The sequence below is a fragment of the Podarcis raffonei genome, chromosome 13, assembly GCF_027172205.1.
Source record: "Podarcis raffonei isolate rPodRaf1 chromosome 13, rPodRaf1.pri, whole genome shotgun sequence".
Classification (NCBI taxonomy): domain Eukaryota; kingdom Metazoa; phylum Chordata; class Lepidosauria; order Squamata; family Lacertidae; genus Podarcis; species Podarcis raffonei.
Genome location: NC_070614.1, coordinates 33,928,109 through 33,951,522, shown reverse-complemented (window position 1 = coordinate 33,951,522; position 23,414 = coordinate 33,928,109). Strand labels below are relative to the sequence as shown.

At 42.3% G+C, this 23,414-nt stretch overlaps 1 protein-coding gene across 1 annotated transcript; it reads left to right on the top strand.

The window, feature by feature from the left end:
* Window positions 1-1,743: 1,743 nt before the first annotated feature.
* Window positions 1,744-23,088, top strand: LOC128398840 (vomeronasal type-2 receptor 26-like). Its single transcript, XM_053360098.1, has 5 exons — window positions 1,744-1,955; window positions 2,463-2,754; window positions 5,881-6,102; window positions 7,415-7,541; window positions 22,184-23,088. Exons 1-5 carry the CDS (start codon window positions 1,744-1,746, stop codon window positions 23,086-23,088), a joined length of 1,758 nt encoding a protein of 585 aa, XP_053216073.1.
* Window positions 23,089-23,414: the final 326 nt, after the last annotated feature.

The following is a 23,414-nucleotide window of genomic DNA, read 5'->3' as shown; positions in this document are numbered from 1 at the left end:
CCATATAGAGCCAGTGAAAATAAATTCAGTAATTTAAAAAGATTGTAGACTCCGGAATAAAAAATATTAATGTACAGTCGTACCTCGGAAGTTGAATAAAATCTGTTCTGGAAGTCCTTTCAACTTCCAAAATGTTCAACTTCCAAAGTGTGGCTTCTGATTGGCTGCAGGGAACTCCTGCAGCCAATCAGAAGCTGCGGAAGCCCCATCAGACATTCGGATTCCAAAAGAATGTTCGAAAACCGTAACACTCACTTCCAGTTTTTGATCGTTGGGGAGCCAGCACGTTCGACTCCCAAGGTGTTCAGGAGCTGAGATGCAATTGTATCTTCATATGTGGCAGTTCTGTCACAAAATAATATATTTATTATCTCTTGCCCCAGAACCAAGTGTTTAGCTGCATTCCTTGCAATGATTCAAGACTATCCAATTACTGAAGATGTGGCAAACATTATTCAGCAGGATTACAGGGAATACACAACTTTGTGTTAAGTAATGTGTGATTATTAGAACAACTACAATGAATTGGGCAACCTGCTAATTTACCTGTGGAGTACTCAGACATTGAAAAATAAGGCATATATAACCCATTACTATTTGAATCAGAAACCTAGAAACAGAGAAAGCATGCAGTAGAGGTGAATAGAAGACTCTTCAGTCAGATGTAAGATTTCTGTTCAGGATAGGGATAATAGTGATATGTGCTGTTGCTGATTCCACACATGGTGTGCAAACCTGTTTTGATATCTGCAGAATGTGGGCTCCCCACCCCATTCATCACTAGTACTTTCAACCAGGAGAGCTCATCTTCAGTGGCCTTTTTTATCATACTTTCTTTATGAGCACTTCAAAGGCTTTGAATGAATGCCCTCCAGAGCGAGCACATGTTGCGTTCACATGCCCAAGGCTCGCATAGCACGGAGGGGGATTTTTCTCTCAATCACTCTAGAATGTGGCTGTTTACATGCTCAGTGATGTAGAAGGATTCTTTCAGAGTACACACTTAACACTTTACATTATTGTCTTTTTGTACATCTGCTCTACTGATCAACAACACTGCATGCTCACAGTTTCATGCTAACATTCTGAGCATGAGGGCCATCATTATTAAAACATGCTGGATAAATTTGTATATTGAACCATATTGGGGAGGATGTCAATGACATCACTAATTATTACTGAGTAGGGGGGTGTTGCAGTGCCTAACTGTCAAGCAAGGGTTCAAAGCATTCACATTGTCAGCCTCAAATTCAAAAGCAGGCCTATCTTATTATCAGATGTTAATTCATCTACTTGTGGTAGCCTTTACTCTTGATAGGTCATTCAAACCCCAAGCGCCTTTCAACACCCTGTCAAGTATAAAAATGAAAGCTTTTGTTCTGATGTCGGAAACATCCCCCCTCCTCCCTGAAAATCACCAGAATGGCTCTAACTTTAATTTGATGATTATCATACCCTGCAGTTAAAGACCTATAATTATTTTTGTTGTCTTTCAAAAACCCTTGGGGAGCTGTAGTTTCCACTCATAACACAGTCTGCTAAATGTCAAAAAAATAATTTCTAGTATTCAGAGACAGGTCTAGTGATTAAGAAGGGATGTATAGATATATATACAGTGTATTTTGAGATTTAGATTTCAAGTTCATCAGGCCATTGTAATAATGGTGGCACACGTGGCGTTTCTGTAGATGGAAATAAGCGAATCTGCATATAGAATGAGTATTTGCACTTGTGCTGAGAATGATGGTCCTTGTGGTGTTGCTGCTCATTCGGCTTCCTCATATGGCATGCAAGGCTCCCGTTAAATGCAGGGTCCAGTATCCACACAGTCCACTGCACAAATACCATCAGAAAGGAGACCTCATCATTGGTGTCATTGCCTCTCAAAGTTTCATCGTGTCCAGCTCAATATCGTTCACTGAAATACCACCTCCAGTATCAGCTGAAGAGTTGATGTAAGATTTTTTTATTTTTATTTTTTCCACTTTCTTCATTTGTGCAGAGTAAGAAATGTCATAGTGTGATGAGATCAGTCCTAGAAACGTTACTTACTTACTTACTTACTTACTTCTCCAAGGAGCTCAATATGATTCTTTCCCTCCCCCTTTTATTATCACAGTAACCCTGTGTGTTTATTATCACACTCTACCCTTATTATAGTATATAATAAGAAGGTTATTCATATGAATGTACATACTGTAGGATTATAACATAATTAGACATATAATTAGAAACAGTGTTTATGTGTAAGGGAGTGCAAAATAGTGTTTCCAAGCTATTTTGAATCATATAGATTACAGTAGAGCCTTCTCTACGTAAGTAAATTATCACAACCTTATCCGGAATTCCAAGTTTTAACACTGATGGTGTTAAACAACTGATAGCGTTCATCAAAATGTGAAATTCTGCATACTGTCATTGTAATGTATCTATTCTAATGCAGAATGTAACTCTTGTTTTAGAGTAGTACCTAAAAATTACCAGCATATCTTGGCCTTGGAATTTGCAGTAAAGGAGATCAATGATAACCCTCAGCTCTTACCCAATGTCACTTTGGGTTTCGACATCTATGACAGTCATTTTACTGCAATGAGGACCTATCATGCCACCATGTTACTCATGTCCACATTGGAGAGATATTTCCCTAACTATGTATGTTACACCCCGAATAACCTAATAGCTGTCATTGGAGGACTGGACTCTGAAACCTCCCTTCATGTGGCAAATATCTTGGATATCTACAAGATGCCCCAGGTAAGATGTTTATGGGTACACCTATGTCTGTGAACAGACTTTTCCCCGAATGAAACATCTGAAATCTCCAGCCAGAGCCAGATCCAGACTAACTGATGAACACTTGCATCACTTGCTACGACTAGCAGTGATAAATATGGAACCGGATATTGACCATCTCATTTGCCAAAACCAGGCCCATACTTCCCATTGAAATACTTATAAGTTCATGTTGATTAAAGTCGTTCTTCATTTTAAAAATTGTATTGATTTTCCTGTTTTTTGTGCACTACAAATAAAATATGTGCAGTGTACATAGGAATTCATTCATATTTTTTTCAAACTATCGTCTGGCCCCCAACAGTGTCTGAGGTACAGTGAACTAGGCACCTGTGTAAAAAGTTTGAGGACCCCTGCTTAAGAGTAATGTAGCTGTTAATGAATGAACATGATCCTCAGCAACTGGTATCCAGTAGTATACTGCCTCCAATGCTAGAGGGAATATATACACATAATGATGGAAGAAATGTAATGTTTAATGAATTGGCATTATGAGCTGAGTAATCCCCATTCCAATACTTCCATCAGCCCGATGAAGCAGGGGTATTTCAAAAGTGTGCTGCCAATACAGCAGTTGTTTTGCAAGATTAGACCTAGTGGTCTTCATCAGAGTTGCTTCTATGTGATCCCCACCTGATGGAAGTGTGGAGCCCTATGAGAATGTGATTTTTCAGTGGTGAAATCATATGTGGGGAATACTGTCCCTAGTGTGAGCGGCCTAGCACCATCCTTGTCTGTCTTTAGTCCTCAAGTCCACTTTGCTGACCTCGGACTTTTGTTCATTAATGTTGCCTCCAACGGTAGTAGCGGTTACCTTTTATTTTTATTTTCTTCATAATTTTTTTTATTCACCCCCCCATTTTAACAATATAGAACATTTATATACTCTCAATCTGAAAAATACAAGAACAAATACATATACAAATACAAATACATATACAAATACATTATTTGCTCTTGGTTTTGTTCTAGTGCTTACATTTAAGTGGGGTGGGTAGGACTTCTACTTGTTAATATGTTACTAAATGAACATTTTAAGTATTGTATTGTTTATTAACTTAAATTGTTATGTATTAAATTTATTTTATGTGACATATTTTTTCTGTGCAAGTCACTTTGTGACTTTTTATTAGATAAAGTGACTGATAAATTCAAGCAACAACAATGATGATGATTGCTGTTATAAAGAAAGCAAATGGTTCAGAACACTGGAAAGGCCCATAACAATTGTATACTTACTTTATATATATATATATTATCTTCATTTCCTTCTCTCTTAAATCTTCTTTTAGCTAGTATATAGCCCTGCCCCGGTGATGAATGATAAAACACCAGGCCTCCCATTCTATCAGATGATTCCGAAGGAAACCATTCAGTATGAGGGGATTCTGTCTTTGCTTCTGCATTTCAAATGGACATGGGTTGGGGTTGTTGTCATGGATACTACTGAAGGAGAAAGATTTGTGCAAACTGTGGTTCCAATGTTTTCCCAGAATGGCATCTGTTTTGATTTCATAGTAAGAATCCCCACACTAACTTTTGTCCCCAATGTTAAAGAGATTCTTGCCCATGGGGCAAAAATATATGTCAAGGTGATGGCCAGCAAAGCCAGTGCTATGCTGGCATATGGACCGTCTTATTCCATGGCATTTTTTAGATTTTTCCCATTTTTATCAGAAGAAAAGCAGGTGTCAGATTATCCAAAAGGCAAAGTGTGGATTAGAACAGCCCAGGTGGAGCTCACTTCATTTGTTTTTCAGAAGGATTGGGATATGCAAATTTTCCCTGGAGCCATATCCTTACAAATTCACTCCAGTAATCTCCCACGTTTTCACCAATTTGTTGAGAGCAGAAAACCCTCTAACACGGCAGGAGATGGTTTCATCAGGGACTTCTGGCAAAATGCCTTCGGCTGTGTATTTCTGCATCAAGATATGGATGTGGTAGAAGGGGACATTTGCACTGAGGAAGAGAAGCTGGAGAGCCTTACAGCACCATTTTTTGAAATGAGTATGATTGGCCACAGCTACAGCATCTACAATGCTATCTATGCTGTGGCCCATGCTTTGCATGCCATGTCCTCCTCTAGATTCAAATACATGGGGCTGGTGAATGGAGGGAGACTGAAGCTTCAGAATCTACGTCCATGGCAGGTAATGTAGGAATTCTTTGCCAACTTGGGCTCCTTTGGGAGGAAGGGTGGAGTATAAATGTAATAATAAAAACAAAATGCTTAACATCCTCATATGGCAGTGCACATTTTTGGGGGGTGAAACTACACCTTCATCCATGTACTAAATGTCTCCCCAAACTGTATCAGTGTTCACGTTTTCACCCTCTTTCTACTCTCTACAATTAAATTATTTGTCTCCATTATCTCTGTGGGTAACATAAGCACAGTACAGTATGTATGTCTGCACAGGGCTTTTTTTCATCGGGAACTCAATGGAACTTGAGAACCAAGCTATTCCTGATTAAATTGGAAAATAGTTTCATTTGTTGCTGAAGGAACCCAACTGTTTCGGTTGTTTGCTATGGAGTTGATATGGGCAACTGCCTATAGCAAAATTGAGTTGGGTTCCAATATTTATCATCAAAAGGGGTCCATTTTACATTTTGGCCAAAAGGGGTATATAAATAAACCATCCATAGGATCGAACCCCTAGTTTTGTTGGGTTCACTACTTCAGAGCTGCTTCTAATAGAAGACTATGAGAAAACCTTAGCTAGGAGCAGAAGCCCAATCCCAAACAAAGCACAGTGATCAGTTAGGTATGAGATGATCAAAACTATACATAGAGAGGCCAATTTTACTTAGTTCAAAGAGAAATAGCAGCACTGGATTTAGGGCAGTGCAGGCAGTTCCCACACACAGCAGCAAGCCGATGGGGGCACAAAATAATAATGAATAAAAATGAATTATTGTAAAAACAAGAAATATTTTGGGGGCACCAAATTTTGTCCTTGCCCAGGGTGCCATATTACTGAAGTCTGCCCCTGGACATAGTCTTAGATAATCATGTATGAATTTGCAATGAAGATACGTAACAGCATTTCTCCCAATCTACTCTTTCCCTTTTCAATTTAGGTCCATCATTCCCTGAGAACTGTCTCATTTAACAACAGTGCTGGGGACACAGTTTCCTTTGACAAGAATGGGGAGCTAGTGGCTAGATTTGATGTGATCAACTGGATTTTTTCGTCAAACCAAACTAAACAGAAAATTGGCCAGTTAGATCCTGAGGCTCTTCCAAACCAAGTGTTCACTATCAATGAGGATGTCATAATTTGGCACAGCTGGTTTAACCAGGTAAATTGCTGCTGTTAGCAGTTGAGGAACTGAGCTTTGATCCCTATATGGCTGCTGTCCTTCTGTGCAATGTGAATTTCTTGGGAGTTTTCTGGATTTCATTTATCTCTGAAGTAACAATTTATAATTCCCCAGCCTCCAGCAACTTGTGATAACCATTCTAGCATCTTGTGAAATAAGCTGTAGTCCACAAAAGTTTGTGCTCAAATACATTTGTTCATCTTTAAGGTGTGAAAGACACTTTGGTGTTTTTGTTGCAAGAGAACAAATTTGCACCTCTGGTAATTATATCAAATACCATTTTGAATTCTCCAGCCCTAGGAGCCTTCATAAGGGAGCTATTCCCAGAGGAAGAACCTTAAATGGAGAGAGATTCTGTGTTGGCCATCACCTGTGGTTCTTCTGCTCCAGCAGAAGAAGCCTTCAGAAGAGAGTTGCTGCCATGGGTGTTATGTGTATCTTAATGAGATGAATAGGGTGAAAGATTATGAGTCCTGATGGTATGGAGAGTGTGTATGAACTTAGCAGTGCTTAGTTTATTATTTGGTTGCTATTTGGTAATATTGTTAGTATGGTTTTCAGATGCTGTATTGATTAGTTAATCATACAATACGACTTTTCCTTTAATTATGATGTTCAGCTTATTTTTTTAGTTGTTGCTTTGTTAAGTCTTTTCTGGATGGTTTCACTAATGATATGTTAATTATTCTATATGATTTATGCTGCATCGGTGTTCTATCATGTTGTTGTTGTTGTTTGTTTGTAAGCCACTTTCGGATTCATTTGAATGAAAAGCTGCATAGAAATATAATCAAAGAAATAGTGCATTAGTGTTTTTATCAGCTCAGAACTTAACAATCTTTTCTGGGCTTACCAAAGCGCATTGTTTTCAAAACTGCTATTGCATGTCGAGACCCCGCAGCCACCCCCTCGTTGGGAAATAACTCACACAAGGACATGGATATTAGGTTTATGTTACTGGGCAAATTTGGGCAGAACTTTATTGAATTACAGAATATAAGTGATATCGGCTTAGGCATTGATTGGACCTGACTATATCTGACTCCTGCCCACTGCACAGAAAGTCTGGTAAAGGTAAACTACCGGAAGGGGGAGCTCCCCCTAGTGTTCCCATCTGGGTTGTGTCATGGCCCTAGCCCCTGACTGGGCTTCGGACAAGATCAACACCCCCAGATTCCTTTAACAGGATACCTTTAAGCATGGAGGGGCAGGTGATGGCCACACCTCCCCTCCCCCACACAAGGTCAAACAATGCCTAACCAACACAATTCTCTTTCATTTGCCTTCTTAGACTCGTCCACTCTCAGTTTGTACTGACAGCTGCCATCCTGGTTTTAGCAAGAAAGTGAAGGAGGGGAAACCATTTTGCTGCTATGATTGCATTCCGTGTCCAGAAGGGAAGATTTCAGACCGTGAGGGTAAGAAATACATTCTACCTAGAATGGATGTAATTTGGCAAAACATGAATTCTGGGGTTGCTTTTCTTTGGTATTTACATTGGGTTGCCATACATAGGGAAAACCCAGACGTTTGGCAGCCCTAATTTACAAGTTCCATACAAATCTTTCTTTAATAGAATGATTTGGTAACTCTGGATAGAAAATTAAAGAAAAAGATAATTCTGATGATATTTGAGGACTGTTCAGTGTTGCATATTCAGTTTTACTTTTAACTTTTGTTTTGAACACCATCAGTAAAATGATGAGTCATTGCAATTTGCAAAAGCTATCATTTTGTTTAAAGTCTTCAGATACTTTAATTGAAAAGAAATGTCAAACTCAAAGTGCAAAATAGTAACATTCATTTCAATAAGAAGCTAATTAATTGTTTCCCATGTTTTGCTTGTATCTGTCTTAACATTTTTTAAATTGAAAGGTGGAATACAAATGACTAATATATCCCTTGTATCTACGCAAGAGGAGATGTTATGGCATGTTGAATAAATTTAGTACACATATCTGAGAGTGAGAGCACACCTTTATTTTTCAGACCTGAGCGACTGTTATGAATGCACAGATGAAACTTTTCCAAATAAAAATCAGGAGCTATGCATTCCCAAGCGAATCAGCTACTTGACTTTTGGAGAACCTTTGGGGATCATCTTAGCCTCTTTTGCTCTTTGCCTTTTTTTGATCACAGCTTTGGTGCTGGGAATATTTGTGAAGTGGAAGGATACTCCCATTGTCAAAGCCAACAACCGGAACCTCACCTACACCCTTCTCGTTTCACTTCTGCTCTGTTTCCTGAGTGCTCTGCTATTTATTGGCAAGACTCACATTGTGACATGTTTCTTCCGGCAAACTGCTTTTGGCATCATCTTCTCAGTGGCTGTTTCTTGTGTGTTGGCAAAAACCATCACAGTAGTTCTGGCTTTCCTGGCCACCAAACCAGGATCCAGGATGAGGAAATGGGTGGGGAAAGGACTGGCAAACACCATTGTGTTTTCCTGCTCCTTTGTTCAAGTAGGACTCTGCATCACGTGGCTGGTAGCCAATCCTCCATTCCCAGATGTTGACATGCACTCATGGACTGAACAAATTGTACTAGAATGTAATGAGGGATCGGTGACTATGTTTTACTGTGTTCTGGGCTACATGGGGCTCCTGGCTTTTGTGAGCTTTACTGTGGCTTTCCTTGCCAGAAGGTTGCCTGACAGTTTCAACGAAGCCAAGTTTATCACTTTCAGTATGTTACTTTTTTGCAGTGTTTGGTTATCCTTTATTCCATCCTACCTGAGCACTAAGGGGAAGTACATGGTAGCAGTGGAGATCTTTTCTATCTTAGCCTCCAGTGCTGGGTTGCTGGGTTGCATCTTTTCCCCCAAATGCTACATTATTTTGCTGAGACCTGAGCTGAACAACCGGGAACAGCTAATAAGAAGGAAGCCTTGAAGAATGCATATTTCTGAGTCTTTGCTGTTTGCTGTTAAGTGGTGTTTCAACAACAATAACAACAACAACAACAACTAGCTATGATAAATAAATAATGAATCAAATTACATGTGAAAGTTTGCAAGTCACCCATGATCTTGTCACTATCTAAAAGTATACATATATTTATATGGGGAGTTGGCACAGCTTAAATGCAAACATATACACATACAATGAAAAAAGAAGAAGGCTGTTGTGAAATCTTTTAAGACTTTAGCTGCTTCAGAGACACTGGCCTCAGCATGAATATTGAAATTACTCAAACCAGGTTTTATTCATTTGTTTTTCATTCCTGCTCTGCTATACACATAGCAAGAAAACAACCATGAAAATAGAATTTGTAATCTATATAGAACCAGTGCAGATACATTCAGTAACTGAGAATAAATCTTGGTTATCTGTATGTTTCCTGAATCATGATTTTACTTTAGGAAGGTTTCATTGTCTGTGCAAAACTCCATTCTTTCCTACGGGAAACTTTACTGATAACAGAGGATTAGTGTGCTGATCTGTACTGCAGGTATTAAGAGGTCCAGATACTTAGTTATAACTTCCTGGTCATGATTAGGATAAAGACAAGTACCAGGTTCAAGATCGTTCATTGAGTGTCTTCTGTATAAACTACAGAAGAAGTTCAGATTGGCATGCACCATTACAATTATATTTGTTAACACTGCAGTGGTACCTCTAGTTGTGCTTCGAGCCCCCAAACCCATCCTGAATGGAAATAAAGACACAGTGGAGACAGAATTTAGTTTAAATGTTAATGGACAAATTTTGGCCACAACTTTATTAAAATACACAAATATGACTGGTATTGGCTTAGGCATTGGTATCAAACTATATCTGGCTCCTGCCACACCCTACAGGAAGTCTGGAAGGGTAAACAACCAGCAGGGGGATCTCCGTCAGTGTATATTGACTGGTTCTCACCCCTGGGGTTCCCATGGGTCCTGGCATGGCCCTAGCCCCTCTCCAGGCTTCAGATGAGATCCAGACCCCCAGATTCCTTTAATGGAATACACTATTCATTGGAGGGACAGATGATGGCCGCACCTCTCCTTCCCACATTTCCCTAAACCAATGCCTAACCGCTAAACCTTACAAAGTTGTGACGATTGCTAAGAGGTAGGCGAAAACCAAGTGGCCACAGCCAATCTGCCACATTGGAAAAAATTCCTACCTGGCCCCCATTCCAAAAACAGGTGACCAACCGAAGTCCAAAGCAAGGCCAAACACGACCTAATTAACGGGTGGGTGGGCGGGTGTTCGGCAGCGTGAAGCAAAAGGAGGTCCCTACATTGTGCTGCCAAATAGATACCCCTAACCCCCAATCTTGCCATTCCGCTGATTGGCTAAAGGCCATTGGCATAACTGTGGCACCACCGGCTTGGAGTGGGGCAAGCCCTGCCCACAAGCTGGTTAGGGAAGAGTTTCAGGGCCGAGCACAACATGGACCCTCTGTTAGGAGGATCCAATTTATGAACTTAATTCGTTCCGGAGGTCAGTTCTTAACCTGAAACTGTTCTTAACTAGAGGCGCGCTTCTGCTAATGGGGCCTCTTGCTGCTGCCACTATGCTGCTGGTACACAATTTCCGTTCTCATCCTGGGGCAAAGTTCTCAACTTGAGGTAACTCTTCCAGGTTAGTGGAGTCTGTAACCTGAACCGTTTGTAACCTGAGTCATTTGTAAATTGAGGTACCACTGTAGTTGAATTATGGTTGCTCCTGCTGCTGTTTTTAAAATAGGATGTAGTTTTTTCTTAAGCATTTTTACCACTTGAACTTCATTAACGCTACTTAATCTTTACAAGAGCCTTCTTCTGTATGTTTAAGCTCAGTCTCTCCATATACTTAATGTCTGGATTCTAGAGCCACTGGGTAATGTGGGAAAGACATTGGCCTAATGTCCACCTGTGGGGTAATGGGAGTAATGTCACTACTTGAGTAGCATGATAATATGGTAGAGTTAGGAGAGTATTCATTGCAATGCTGCTCCTATCGTTGAGTGGGGGTAAATCTGCCACATCCCAATTTTCATATGGAGATGACATAAGTTTATTTATAATATATTGCCTTTCATCAGGGGATCAGAGAGTGGTTTACAGTAAAAGGTGATGTGTTCCAGCGGAGGAACATGGATAGGCATGCAGATCCCAACTGGCCAATCAAGAAGGGGGAGGAACCAGATTGGCTCCACATCCAAACTCTTCCAGGCACAATTCTTTTTTTAAAAAAATAATTTTTATTAACAGGCCAATCACATCACATTATCCAAATCACATTAGTTCCAAATTATACAGCCGAATTTTAAATTTTGTTGGGGGTACCCATACATCAAACTCCGGACAAGTCCAAACATCACTTATATTGCTGCATTAATTAAACACTTCTATCCAGTTCAATCCAGATAGTCCTTTATTACTTTCTTCATCTTCTTGTTGTTATCGTATATTCCTTTCTTTGCGATCTCTGATAATTTTCACAAGCAGATTGGAAACAGACATGCTCTGTGCGGGTTTTGTACTCTCCAAAGATCATATCGCTCAGGGACAGCCACTGTTCCTCACTTCCATTAAAAAAAAAAAAAAATCTTCGGTCTGTCCTTTACTTTTCTCAGACTTGCCAGTATATCAGGAGGCTCTGTCAGGTCAAAATTACATTCCAGAAATCCTTCTCATTCCAATGGTCCTGATTCTCCTCCCCCTGTCCTTCTTTCTCCGGCAAGCCTGTCTTAGTGAGACACCATTTTCTGACTGCGTCATAGAATTTTCCTCCGTTCTCATTGTTTACCAATCCTTTCTTTGGCTATAATCCATCCCACACAGTTTTTAACTCCTGCTTGTGATTAGTAAAACGCAACGATCTTGTTTCTTTCTGGGGTGAAGGGTTATTAATATCACATAGTACAAAGAAAAAAGTTTTTTTCCTCCACCCCCCCTTCATTCCAAACATACAGTCTCTTAATGGTGATTCATCAGAAGATTTATTTATCCGTCCATCACTCCCGGTCACAGAGATCCATTAATCAGCAGTCTTATCTCTCGAGCGTTACTTGATGTATGTGCTTCAGCCTCATTCCAATCATATATTTCCAATTATAATTCCGAGCTGAAGCTAACCAGCACGCACTGCTTGGAATCGGCGTCAGGAAGAGCTGACCGCATCTATCTATCATCTATATAGATATAGATATAGATATATGTATACATATATACATATATACACAGTAGGACAATGACTATAGCTTTTCTAGATCTATAGGGTAGGAGGGAAAAACATTTTGAATAATTAAACATGGCAGATGGCCATCTCAGTTACGAAGATGCAAGCAAGAGAACAAGGGAAAAGGTGCACCTCAAAAAGCAGAATAATACTTGAAATTTATTTAAATATGAGGTGACTGAAGTAGTACTTTCTGAATGTCCTGAATCATCATCAGATGTCTATGAGTTCCAGTGTTATGAGAGAGGGAGAAACACTTTTCTCTATCCACCTCCCCTATGCCAAGCTTAACTTTGTAAATTTCTACCAAATCACCTCTCATTCATTTTTCATTTAAATTAAAGAAGTCCCAAACCTGTAACCTTTCTTTGTAAGGGAGTCACCCCATCCACTTGATTGTATTAGTTCCCCTTTTCCGAACTTTCCCCAACTCTACAATGTCCATTTTGAGGTGATCTGAACTGTACACAGTATTCCAAATGTGGTTGCACCATAGATTTGTGTAATGGCAATACGATTTTGGAAATTCGATATTTTATATTTTATTAGCCTTGGTGTCACAGGTCTATTTTTTCATGTGGGTAGGGCTGCCCACCTCTTAATCATATGACATCATTAGGATATAACATGATAGTTGGACAGCTCCACTGCCCACTTCTCAAAATCTCTTGTGCAGGGATGGGAAACCAAATGTGGCCTAGAAACCCTCCCCAATTTGCACCTGAGGCAAATTGTTTTGAACTGTGTTTTGTTCAGAGCATGCCCATTTGTCCCAGACCTCATATCATATATATCATATGTGGGAAATGTAGAGATTTACCTGGATCCAACCCACCTATTAAATTTGGCTTCTTTTTTGGTAAACAAAGATCTGGGCCCCCTCTGCCCTACAACCTCAGAACTTCCAAGGTAATAATATTAAAATATAATTGTTGTCCTCTTTCATTTGTGGATTAGACACGACCTCTTTCCCTATGCACTGAGACTTGCAAGCCAGGTTTTAGCAAGAAAGTGAAGGAAGGGGAGCCATTTTGCTGTTATGATTGCATCTCATGCCCAGCAGGGAAGATTTCATATGAGGGTAAGACCCAGAGTTTTTTTAATATGATTGGCTATATGTAAAGAAATAGGCCTCTAAAATAAGGAACACAAAGTGATTGTGGTAAGTCTGAGTCAGAGGGACTTGTTGGAGATGCAAAAATCCAATATGGTTTTCTTGGTGGAATCATTTGACCTTGTTTCGAATGTGAGCTGGTCGCCCATGGCCTCCTTGCCTAAACTTCATCCCAAGACCTCAGAACAGGTAAAGAGAGGGGTTGGTCTCATCTGACATCCTTGTATGAGTTTCTGTGTTTATGAGCAATCTCCTCCTTGAAGTCTCATTCAGGTCCACAAATGCAGTGTGGCTAGTTATTTATCGACTCAACAATAGGGAAGTTGGGATAGGCTTGGAAGATTATGGCCTCTGTGGTTCATATTTATCTTCCAAAATCCTGTTGTCTCATTATTGGCAAACAAGAGGGTTGGCTTCTGGAAATTTTGTTTATATGAAATACAGTTGCATATAAATGTTGGCTGTTTGCAGTATGGTAACGCTGCAGAGAGCTTGCTGGGGAGACCATGCATTAAAAAAAAATAAAGGACTCAAAAATAACTTAAACAAGGCTTTAATAAGAAAAACAAAAACTCCTTTTACACTAAGTACATTAACAACCAAACCAGACCCAACCACCAACCCATCCCCCAGGGTAATGGGAGAGCTAGGTGCTGCTCCTTATATACTACACCCAAATGCTGACACACCTTAATCAAATACAACTCAGCAGCACCTGCTACGTTTCACAGCTGTAAAGCTGGGTCTCGTTATCTTGCTCTGACCCTTGCTCTGGCCCCTTAAAGACATACACATTGGGTGCAACAATGATGAACCTTTACATTTAAATAAACCATTCAACATTTCCCCTGCGGTTCATCATTGTGGAACAAAAACATAAAGCATATTTTGTACATGTCTTTCATGTGTAACCTTTGGAAGTGCTTTAGTAAAAATGTCCGCAATTTGATTGTCACCTGGAACATATTCAAATACAATCATTTCGTCAGCAATTAGTTTCTTTACAAACTGCAAACGTAACCTTAAGACTCTAGTGCGCTGCGTATTGGTCTCTGAACACAGGATAGCAAGTCCGCTCTGGGAATCAAGGTAAACTTTTACTGGTAGTGTTACTTGCATCTGTAGGTCTGCGAATACTTGCAGATACCATTCTACATCACAAGTGGCCTGAACGCATGCACATAATTCACTCTCTGTTGTGGAGAGACAAATAATGGTTTGTGTCTGGGACTTCCATTCAAATGGACAACCGTTATAACAAAACACCATACCAGATACACCCCTGCAATTATTTTGTTCCACTGCATGAGATGCATCGCAGAAAATTTCAAAACCTTTGTCAATACATGTTGTAAACTGCAACCTATAATGTTTGGTGTGTTTAAGGTAATTTCTGAACATCATTGTAGCTTTTTGGCTCAAAAACTGCCTTATTGGCATACACAGTATTAAAATGTTCATCTGCAAAACGTTGGGGCTTCTGTCTCTTTCTATCTGAACGTCTCAGTCCGGAAGGAGAGTCAGACTCCTCAGACTTAATGGGACTAAGTGAACCACTAGTTTCAGGTTGTAAATCATTGTCAGATTGAAGAGATGCCTGTAGGCTAAGCTCACGGTCAGAAAACTCAAGAGAATCTAACCTCCCCTCGGGTGCCTTTAACTTTAAATCATCAAACAAATCAGATTCAACAGACTTTTTGTCTTTTTCCATTAATTCAGAAGCACCATTTCCTGCTGCTGCTGCTGCTTCTTCCTCTTCTTCCTCAGTATTATCTATACCATCAGTATCTTGGAAGACAGCAACTCCATTCCAATTTACAGTTTGTATTATGCTTCTGGTAATATGAAATTTGCCAGTTGCTGGTATGTAAATTCTGTACGCCCCCTGCTGGTAGCCCATTAATTTTCCCTGGACACTACGTTCACCCAATTTCTGCTTAGCGGGATAATGCATAATTACATCTGAACCCCAAATGCGTAGGTATTTCAGATTAGGGCATTTTTTAAACAGCTTCTCATAGGGGGTGACATCTAAACCAGAATGATAACTGCGATTTCTAACATAACAAAACGCATTAAGCGCTTCAGCCCAAAAGTCTTTGGGCAGATTAGCATCGTGCAGATACGTTTTAACCCCTGCCTGTAGGTCACGCTGCACAACTTCAACAAGCCCATTTTGCCAGGGACTTCGGGGGCAAGATAACTCATGAGTAGTCCCCTGCGCTTCCAGGAATTTCTCAAAATCCTCAGAAACAAATTCCCCGCCCCGGTCAGAAAACAGGTTCTTAATTGATTTGTTAAAGTGCGTTTTTACCCAGTTGCAAAAAACTTTGTACTTCTCAAATGCTTGGGACTTCTCAGCTATTGCATAAGTCCAACAATATCTACTATACTGGTCTATCAGAGTAAGCCAGTACTTAGAACCTCCTAATGATGGTGGGAGTGGCCCAACTAAATCACAATGTACATGCTCAAATGGCTCAGTTACTTTCCTATCTGAGCACCTACCCTTGCGTGCAACCTTAATCTTATTCTTGCAACAGGATAGACATTGCATAAAGAATTTACATGGTTTTAAGTTGAGGCCATTAACAATATTCTTTGTCTTAATTACATCAGCAAAATTCAGGTGTCCCAGAATTCTGTGCGCCTCATGGACACACCCGGAATGTGGCCTTACATTCCTCAACCCCTGGCTTGACTGTGCTGCTCTGCAATTTATAGGCGATTGGGAGTAGGTGCGAAAATACAGTCTATATAAACCATCAGATTCCCGGGCATATAATAGACGTTTGTTCCCATCAAAAAACTCACACATTGACTTTAAGAAACACACAGTTATGCCTTGACGAGCAAAACACCTTACTGATAATAAATTGTCCACTGACGGGCAGTAAATGCAGTTCGCTATCGTAATGTTTAAAGAGTCAAGTTTAACAGTACCCCTGCCAAGCGACTGCAAGACTTGTGAATTAGCTAAATGTACATTACCAATTTCCTCTTCGAAAGAAATAAACAAGCTTCGATCGTTGCAAATATGCTGAGATGCTCCTGAGTCCACAACAAAAGACTTCCACTTGGCACGTTTAAGTCTTTTACGATCTGTTGTCCTAGCATGGAAAACTCGCGGCTCGTTTCTGTCTCTACTATACGATGTCGGCTGCTGGGCTGACAACCGTGACTGACGAACAGAAACAGGCTTGGGAGTACTTTGCTTTCTTTTGGATCTGCAGTCCTTTGCAAAATTTCCTTGTTTATTGCAGAACCAACAACGCTTTGCAGCTTTAAATGTAGTTGTATCACCACAGGTTTGCATATGGCGTTCCTCATTCTTTCTGGAAATAGGAGTGCTTATGGCACAAGCCTCCCTTCTGTCCAACTCGCCCATTAATCTTGCCGTCACCCCTTCCACAGTTAATTGTGCTTGTGGAACGGCAGATATCTGGCTAGCTATGCCATCAAAGTCGTCATTAAGGGAACATAGAATGATAAAAACATACTGAATATCAGGTATCTCCATGTCCCTTCGAATTAATTCGCAGCGTATTGCCTCCAGACGTCTCAAGTGTGCTGCCAAATCACCACCAGGCTGCAACTTCGTCTGGTACAACTGCTTGAAAAACGTCAATGCAGATGCTGACTCTTTTCTAACATGCACTGCTGCAAGACTGTCCCACATTTCTTTGGCAGTTTTCTTATTTCTTATATAGACTACTTGCTGGTCGCTGACTGCCAAATTAATTATCGCCCTGGCTTTTGCATCTCCTTTCGACCAAGCATCAGTCACAGGGTCAGGAGGGTCATCAGTTACATAGGTCCATACTTCTCTAGAGGTCAAAAGCGCCTCCACCCGAAAAGACCATAAACTATAGTTCTCATCTGTTAGCTGTGGGAAGACCAGAGCCTTCTCAGCTTCAGGAACCCGGTCAACCATTCTGGAACTCTTCCAGACCCACAGAACTACGCTAACAGGAGAAGGAGTTTTCAAACCTTTCTCAGAGTCCAAAAATATGCAGTCATCCACTCAGCAGCTGGGCCCATAACCAAAGATGTTGGCTGTTTGCAGTATGGTAACGCTGCAGAGAGCTTGCTGGGGAGACCATGCATTAAAAAAAAATAAAGGACTCAAAAATAACTTAAACAAGGCTTTAATAAGAAAAACAAAAACTCCTTTTACACTAAGTACATTAACAACCAAACCAGACCCAACCACCAACCCATCCCCCAGGGTAATGGGAGAGCTAGGTGCTGCTCCTTATATACTACACCCAAATGCTGACACACCTTAATCAAATACAACTCAGCAGCACCTGCTACGTTTCACAGCTGTAAAGCTGGGTCTCGTTATCTTGCTCTGACCCTTGCTCTGGCCCCTTAAAGACATACACATTGGGTGCAACAATGATGAACCTTTACATTTAAATAAACCATTCAACAATAAAAATATGCAATATACATATTAATCGGCTGGGTGAGGACTGCAGGGCCTGCTCCCTTCCAGGGCCTTTTCCAACTGGCCCAGGGGGCGTGGCCCAGGCCCTTTTTGGAACAAACTTTTTGGGAAGGGTGGGAAGTGTTCTGCCATTGCTTCCCTGTTCCAGGTGGTTAATGTGCTTTAAAATGTCCTCAAGCAGTCGGTGGCAATTTAAATTTTTATTTCTTTTTTCCTTTTTTCCTTTGTTGGGGGTGGGTGGGATGGATATTTGGTTGGGGATTAATTTTAGTATAATTGTTCTGTTCTTTTTTGTTGTTGTTGTTTTATTGGTTCTGTATAGTTTGCGTTTTGTTTTTAAGGGGCGGGATCAGGGCTGCCTGGGAGTGGGGCCCCAGCCAACACGATGGCTGGGACAAGTTCCACAGGGGGGGAAGCACTGGGACATCCGATCTCGGTGATCATGGGCAGGAGGCGGAGTTACGCTAAGACCAGATCATGTCATTACCGAGGAGGCAGGTTTAGTCGTTGTCTGAAGACTATCCCTGCCTCCGGGTCTGGCCTTGACCGGATGGATACTGGAATCAACAGGGGAAACCTACATGACCTGAAGGTGTTGCTGTGTAATGCCAGGTCAATGATGAATAAAACCACTGCCATCCACGACCTGATTGTGGATGGAGGATTTGACCTGGCATGTGTGACGGAGACCTGGTTGGAGGAAGCAGATGGGCCTGTCCTTGCCGCTGCTTGCCCACCAGGTTTCTCTTACACACAGCAACCCAGGTCATGTGGGCGGGGAGGGGGGGGTTGCAGTGATTTTTAGGAAGTCACTAGCTTGCACCAGGCGTCCTACTGGGAAGATCCAGTTTTCTGAGTGCATGTTCTGGAAGTTGGGCAATAGGGGCAGTACAGGATTCCTTTTGGTGTACCGACCTCCCCGCTGCACCAAGGATTCCCTGTCTGAGCTGCTTCAGGTCGTGGCGGATTTTCTCCTGGAGACACCTAGTTTGGTTGTCCTAGGGGATTTTAACATCCATGCCGACACGACCTTACAAGGGGCCGCTCGGGACTTCGTGGAAAGCATGGCCTCCATGGGGCTGTCCCTGAATAAGTTTGGCCCAACTCATAGTCATGGACATGCCTTAGACCTGGTGTTCACCTCTAGTGACGTGGGTGATCTGACACTAAGTAAAAGTGAAACAAAAGAAGTGCCATGGTCAGATCACTTCCTGGTGCAACTGGACTTCTCCGCGACCCTTCCCCTCTGCAGGGAGGTGGGACCAATTCGGATGGTCCGCCCCCGCCACTTAATGGATCCAGATGGTTTCCAGAGAGTGGTAGGGGATGCTTTATCCCATGTTGATGGCCTTTCAGCTGATTCCCTGGTGGCCCGCTGGAATGCGGAGTTAACCAGGGCTATCGACTGTCTGGCTCCGAAGCGCCCTCTCCGATTGCATGGAGCCCGGACAGCCCCGTGGTTTTCTTCGGAGCTGAGGGCGATGAAACAATCGCTGAGACGGCTAGAGCGTCGGTGGCAAAAAACTCACTCCGAATCTGACCGGACACAGGTTAGAGCTCAACTTCGAGCCTACCAAGTGGCGATAGCGACGGCGAAGAAGACTTTCTTCACCGCCTCTATTGCATCTGCAGAAAATAGTAGCAGGAGACTCTTTCAGGTGGTTCGCAATTTAACGGAACCACCTTTACCACCGGGGCCTTGTAAAGACCCCAAGATCTCCTGCAACGATTTTGCAAAGTTTTTTGCAGATAAAATCACTCATATTCGGAAGGAGCTAGACACCACCGTGGGAGCAGGGCTGGGGCGGGAGAGTGCTAGAGCTCTGTCTGGTCAAGTTGCATGGAATCAATTTCAATCCGTTACCCCCGAGGATGTGGACAGGCTGCTTGGACGCGTGAAACCAACCACCTGTCTCCTTGATCCTTGCCCATCCTGGCTAATAAAAGCAAGCCGGGAAGGGCTGGGCGATGGGCTCTGCGGGGTGGTGAATGCTTCCCTCTGTGAGGGAACATTCCCAGATCCGCTGAAAGAAGCGGTCATTAAACCGCTTCTTAAAAAACCATCTTTAGACCCGGCCAGTATGGCCAACTATCGCCCAGTCTCAAATCTTCCATTCTTGGGCAAGGTGATTGAGCGCGTGGTTGCTGAACAACTCCAGGCACGCCTGGAGGATGCGGACCATTTGGATCCCTTCCAATCAGGATTCAGGCCTCATCATGGGACTGAAACTGCCTTGGTCGCGCTGGTTGATGATCTCCGGCGAGCTAGGGACAAAGGTGAGAGTTGTTTCCTGGTTCTGCTGGATCTCTCAGCGGCCTTTGATACAATCGACCATAACATCCTTCTGGACCGTCTAGAGGGGCTGGGAGCTGGGGGCACTGTTATGCAGTGGTTTCGCTCCTTCCTCCTGGGCCGTGTTCAGAAAGTGGTGGTGGGGGATGAGTGTTCAGACCCCTGGGCCCTCACTTGCGGGGTGCCTCAGGGTTCCGTCCTCTCCCCCATGCTTTTTAACATCTATATGAAGCCACTGGGAGAGATCATCAGGGGGTTTGGACTGGGTGTCCATCAATATGCAGATGATACCCAGCTCTACCTCTCTTTCAAATCAGAACCAGTGAAGGCGGTGAAGGTCCTGTGTGAGTGCCTGGAGGCAGTTGGAGGATGGATGGCGGCTAATGGATTGAGGTTGAATCCTGACAAGACAGAAGTACTGTTTTTGGGGGACAGGGGGCGGGCTGGTGTGGAGGACTCCCTGGTCCTGAATGGGGTAACTGTGCCCCTGAAGGACCAGGTGCGCAGCCTGGGAGTCACTTTGGACTCACAGCTGTCCATGGAGGCGCAGGTCAATTCTGTGTCCAGGGCAGCTGTCTACCAACTCCACCTGGTACGCAGGCTGAGACCCTACCTGCCCGCGGACTGTCTCGCCAGAGTGGTGCATGCTCTGGTTATCTCCCGCTTGGACTACTGCAATGCGCTCTACGTGGGGCTACCTTTGAAGGTGACTCGGAAACTACAACTAATCCAGAATGCGGCAGCTAGACTGGTGACTGGGGGCGGCCGCCGAGACCATATAACACCGGTCTTGAAAGACCTACATTGGCTCCCAGTACGTTTCCGAGCACAATTCAAAGTGCTGGTGTTGACCTTTAAAGCCCTAAACGGCCTCGGCCCAGTATACCTGAAGGAGCGTCTCCACCCCCATCGTTCTGCCCGGATGCTGAGGTCCAGCGCCGAGGGCCTTCTGGCGGTTCCCTCATTGCGAGAAGCAAAGCTACAGGGAACCAGGCAGAGGGCCTTCTCGGTAGTGGCGCCTGCCCTGTGGAACGCCCTCCCATCAGATGTCAAAGCGATAAATAACTACCTGACATTCAGAAGGCATCTTAAGGCAGCCCTGTTCAGGGAAGTTTTTAATCTGTGATATTTTAGTGTATTTTTGGTTTCTATGGAAGCCGCCCAGAGTGGCTGGGGAAACCCAGCCAGATGGGCGGGGTACAAATAATAAATTATTATTATTATTATTATTATAATTTCCCTTCTGACACACTCCGCCTCCCAGCCTCTGGGTCCTCATGTAGGGTCCAAACAAACTCTCAGCTCACCCACAAAAGTCTTGCAATGAGAAGAGTTCCTGGAAACAGTGGGCATCACCCTAGTCTCTTGTTTCTTATGAGCAGGCACAAGCGGGATGGTACTTCCTCAGCCTGCCCACAACTATGTCCCATTCAGTTGCACTCTCCACAACCAGTTCCAGGAGCAGCAGGTTTGTTGAGTTTCTCAGGTGGTCCAAAGAATGGGGAAGGGATCCCCTCACTCAGAGCCCCCCTTTTGTATTATTATTGAATTTATATACCGCCCTATACCAGAGGTCTCTCTCTTCACCTCTGTCCTTTTCTCCTCCAGCTGCGAGAGAGAGAGAGAGAGAGAGAGAGAGAGAGAGAGAGAGAGAGAGAGAGGTGTGACATGAGAAGCGAGCACAATGTACTAGTTGAGAAGAAAGTATACATTTTAATTCATTTTAGATTAAAAAAATGAAAATAGCATAAAGAGTAAAACAAAACAAAAAACAGCATAACGGTTTACTAAATTGTCTTCAACATTGATTATAAACTGCCTTGGAAAAGGAAAATCAGGACGTGGTGTAACATTGTCCTTGGTAATAAACCACATTTGAGGTTTTGTTGTATATATTCAAAAATGCCCAATTCTCATAGATAAGTCATTGCTTGGAGTCTCTTGGGATGACAGGATTACATAAACTTTAATCTATGCAAGATTAGCATGGATTGCATGGTTTGGGACACCAGTACAAACCTCATAACTCACTGCTTCCTCTTCAGATATGAATGACTGTTTTAAATGTCCAGATGAATATTATCCCAACAAAAAACAGGATTTGTGTATTCTGAAGGAAATCAGCTTCTTGTCTTATGAAGAACCTTTGGGGATCAGTTTAGCCTGTTTTTCTCTTTCCTCTTCAATCATCACAGCTCTGGTGCTAGGGACGTTTCTGAAGCACCACAACACTCCCATTGTCAAAGCCAACAACCGGGACCTCACCTACATGCTCCTCCTCTCCCTCCTGCTCTGCTTCCTTTGTGCATTGCTATTCATTGGACAGCCTCAGAAGGTGACATGTCTTCTGCGACAACCTGTTTTTGGCATCATCTTCTCAGTGGCTGTTTCTTGTGTGCTGGCAAAAACGATCACAGTGATTCTGGCTTTCATGGCCACCAAACCAGGATCCAGGATGAGGAAATGGGTGGGGAAGAGGCTGGCCAACTCCATTGTGATTTCCTGCTCCTTTATTCAAGTAACCATTTGTATTATGTGGTTGGCATTTTCTCCCCCATTCCCAGATGTCGATAAGCACTCAACTTACGGAGAAATTGTTCTAGAATGCAATGAGGGTTCTGTAACTATGTTTTACTGTGTCCTGGGTTACATGGGCTTTCTGGCTATTGCCAGTTTCTGTGTGGCTTTCCTTGCCAGGAAGTTGCCTGACAGTTTCAATGAAGCCAAGTTCATCACTTTCAGCATGTTGGTCTTTTGCAGTGTTTGGTTATCCTTTATTCCCTCCTACCTAAGCACTAAAGGAAAATACATGGTAGCTGTGGAGATCTTTTCTATCTTAGCCTCCAGTGCTGGGTTGCTGGGGTGCATCTTTTCCCCTAAATGCTATATCATTGTTTTAAGGCCTGAATTGAACGATAAGGAACAGCTTATAAGACAAAAGGCTGGATGAATGTGTGGGTGGGTTTTGCTCTAGTCTGCACAACCAATGGATATTTGGTTGTTTGGGTGTTTATAAATTATTCTCTTGGTAAATTTGTTCTATCTCAATTTTCTGTGGACCTCTCTATCTTTTAAACATGTATACACACAATCTCTTTCCTAAAAAACAAAACTCTTGCACTCTGTAGCAAGATCTCCTTATGTATTTACATGTGGCCATAAACCTGAATTATTTAGAGCAAGTCATCTTGCAACCCATGAACCTATAATATATCTTGAGCAGAATTTTTCAACTTATACTCTAAGAGTAAGGGTTTGAATTTAGCCAAATAATAA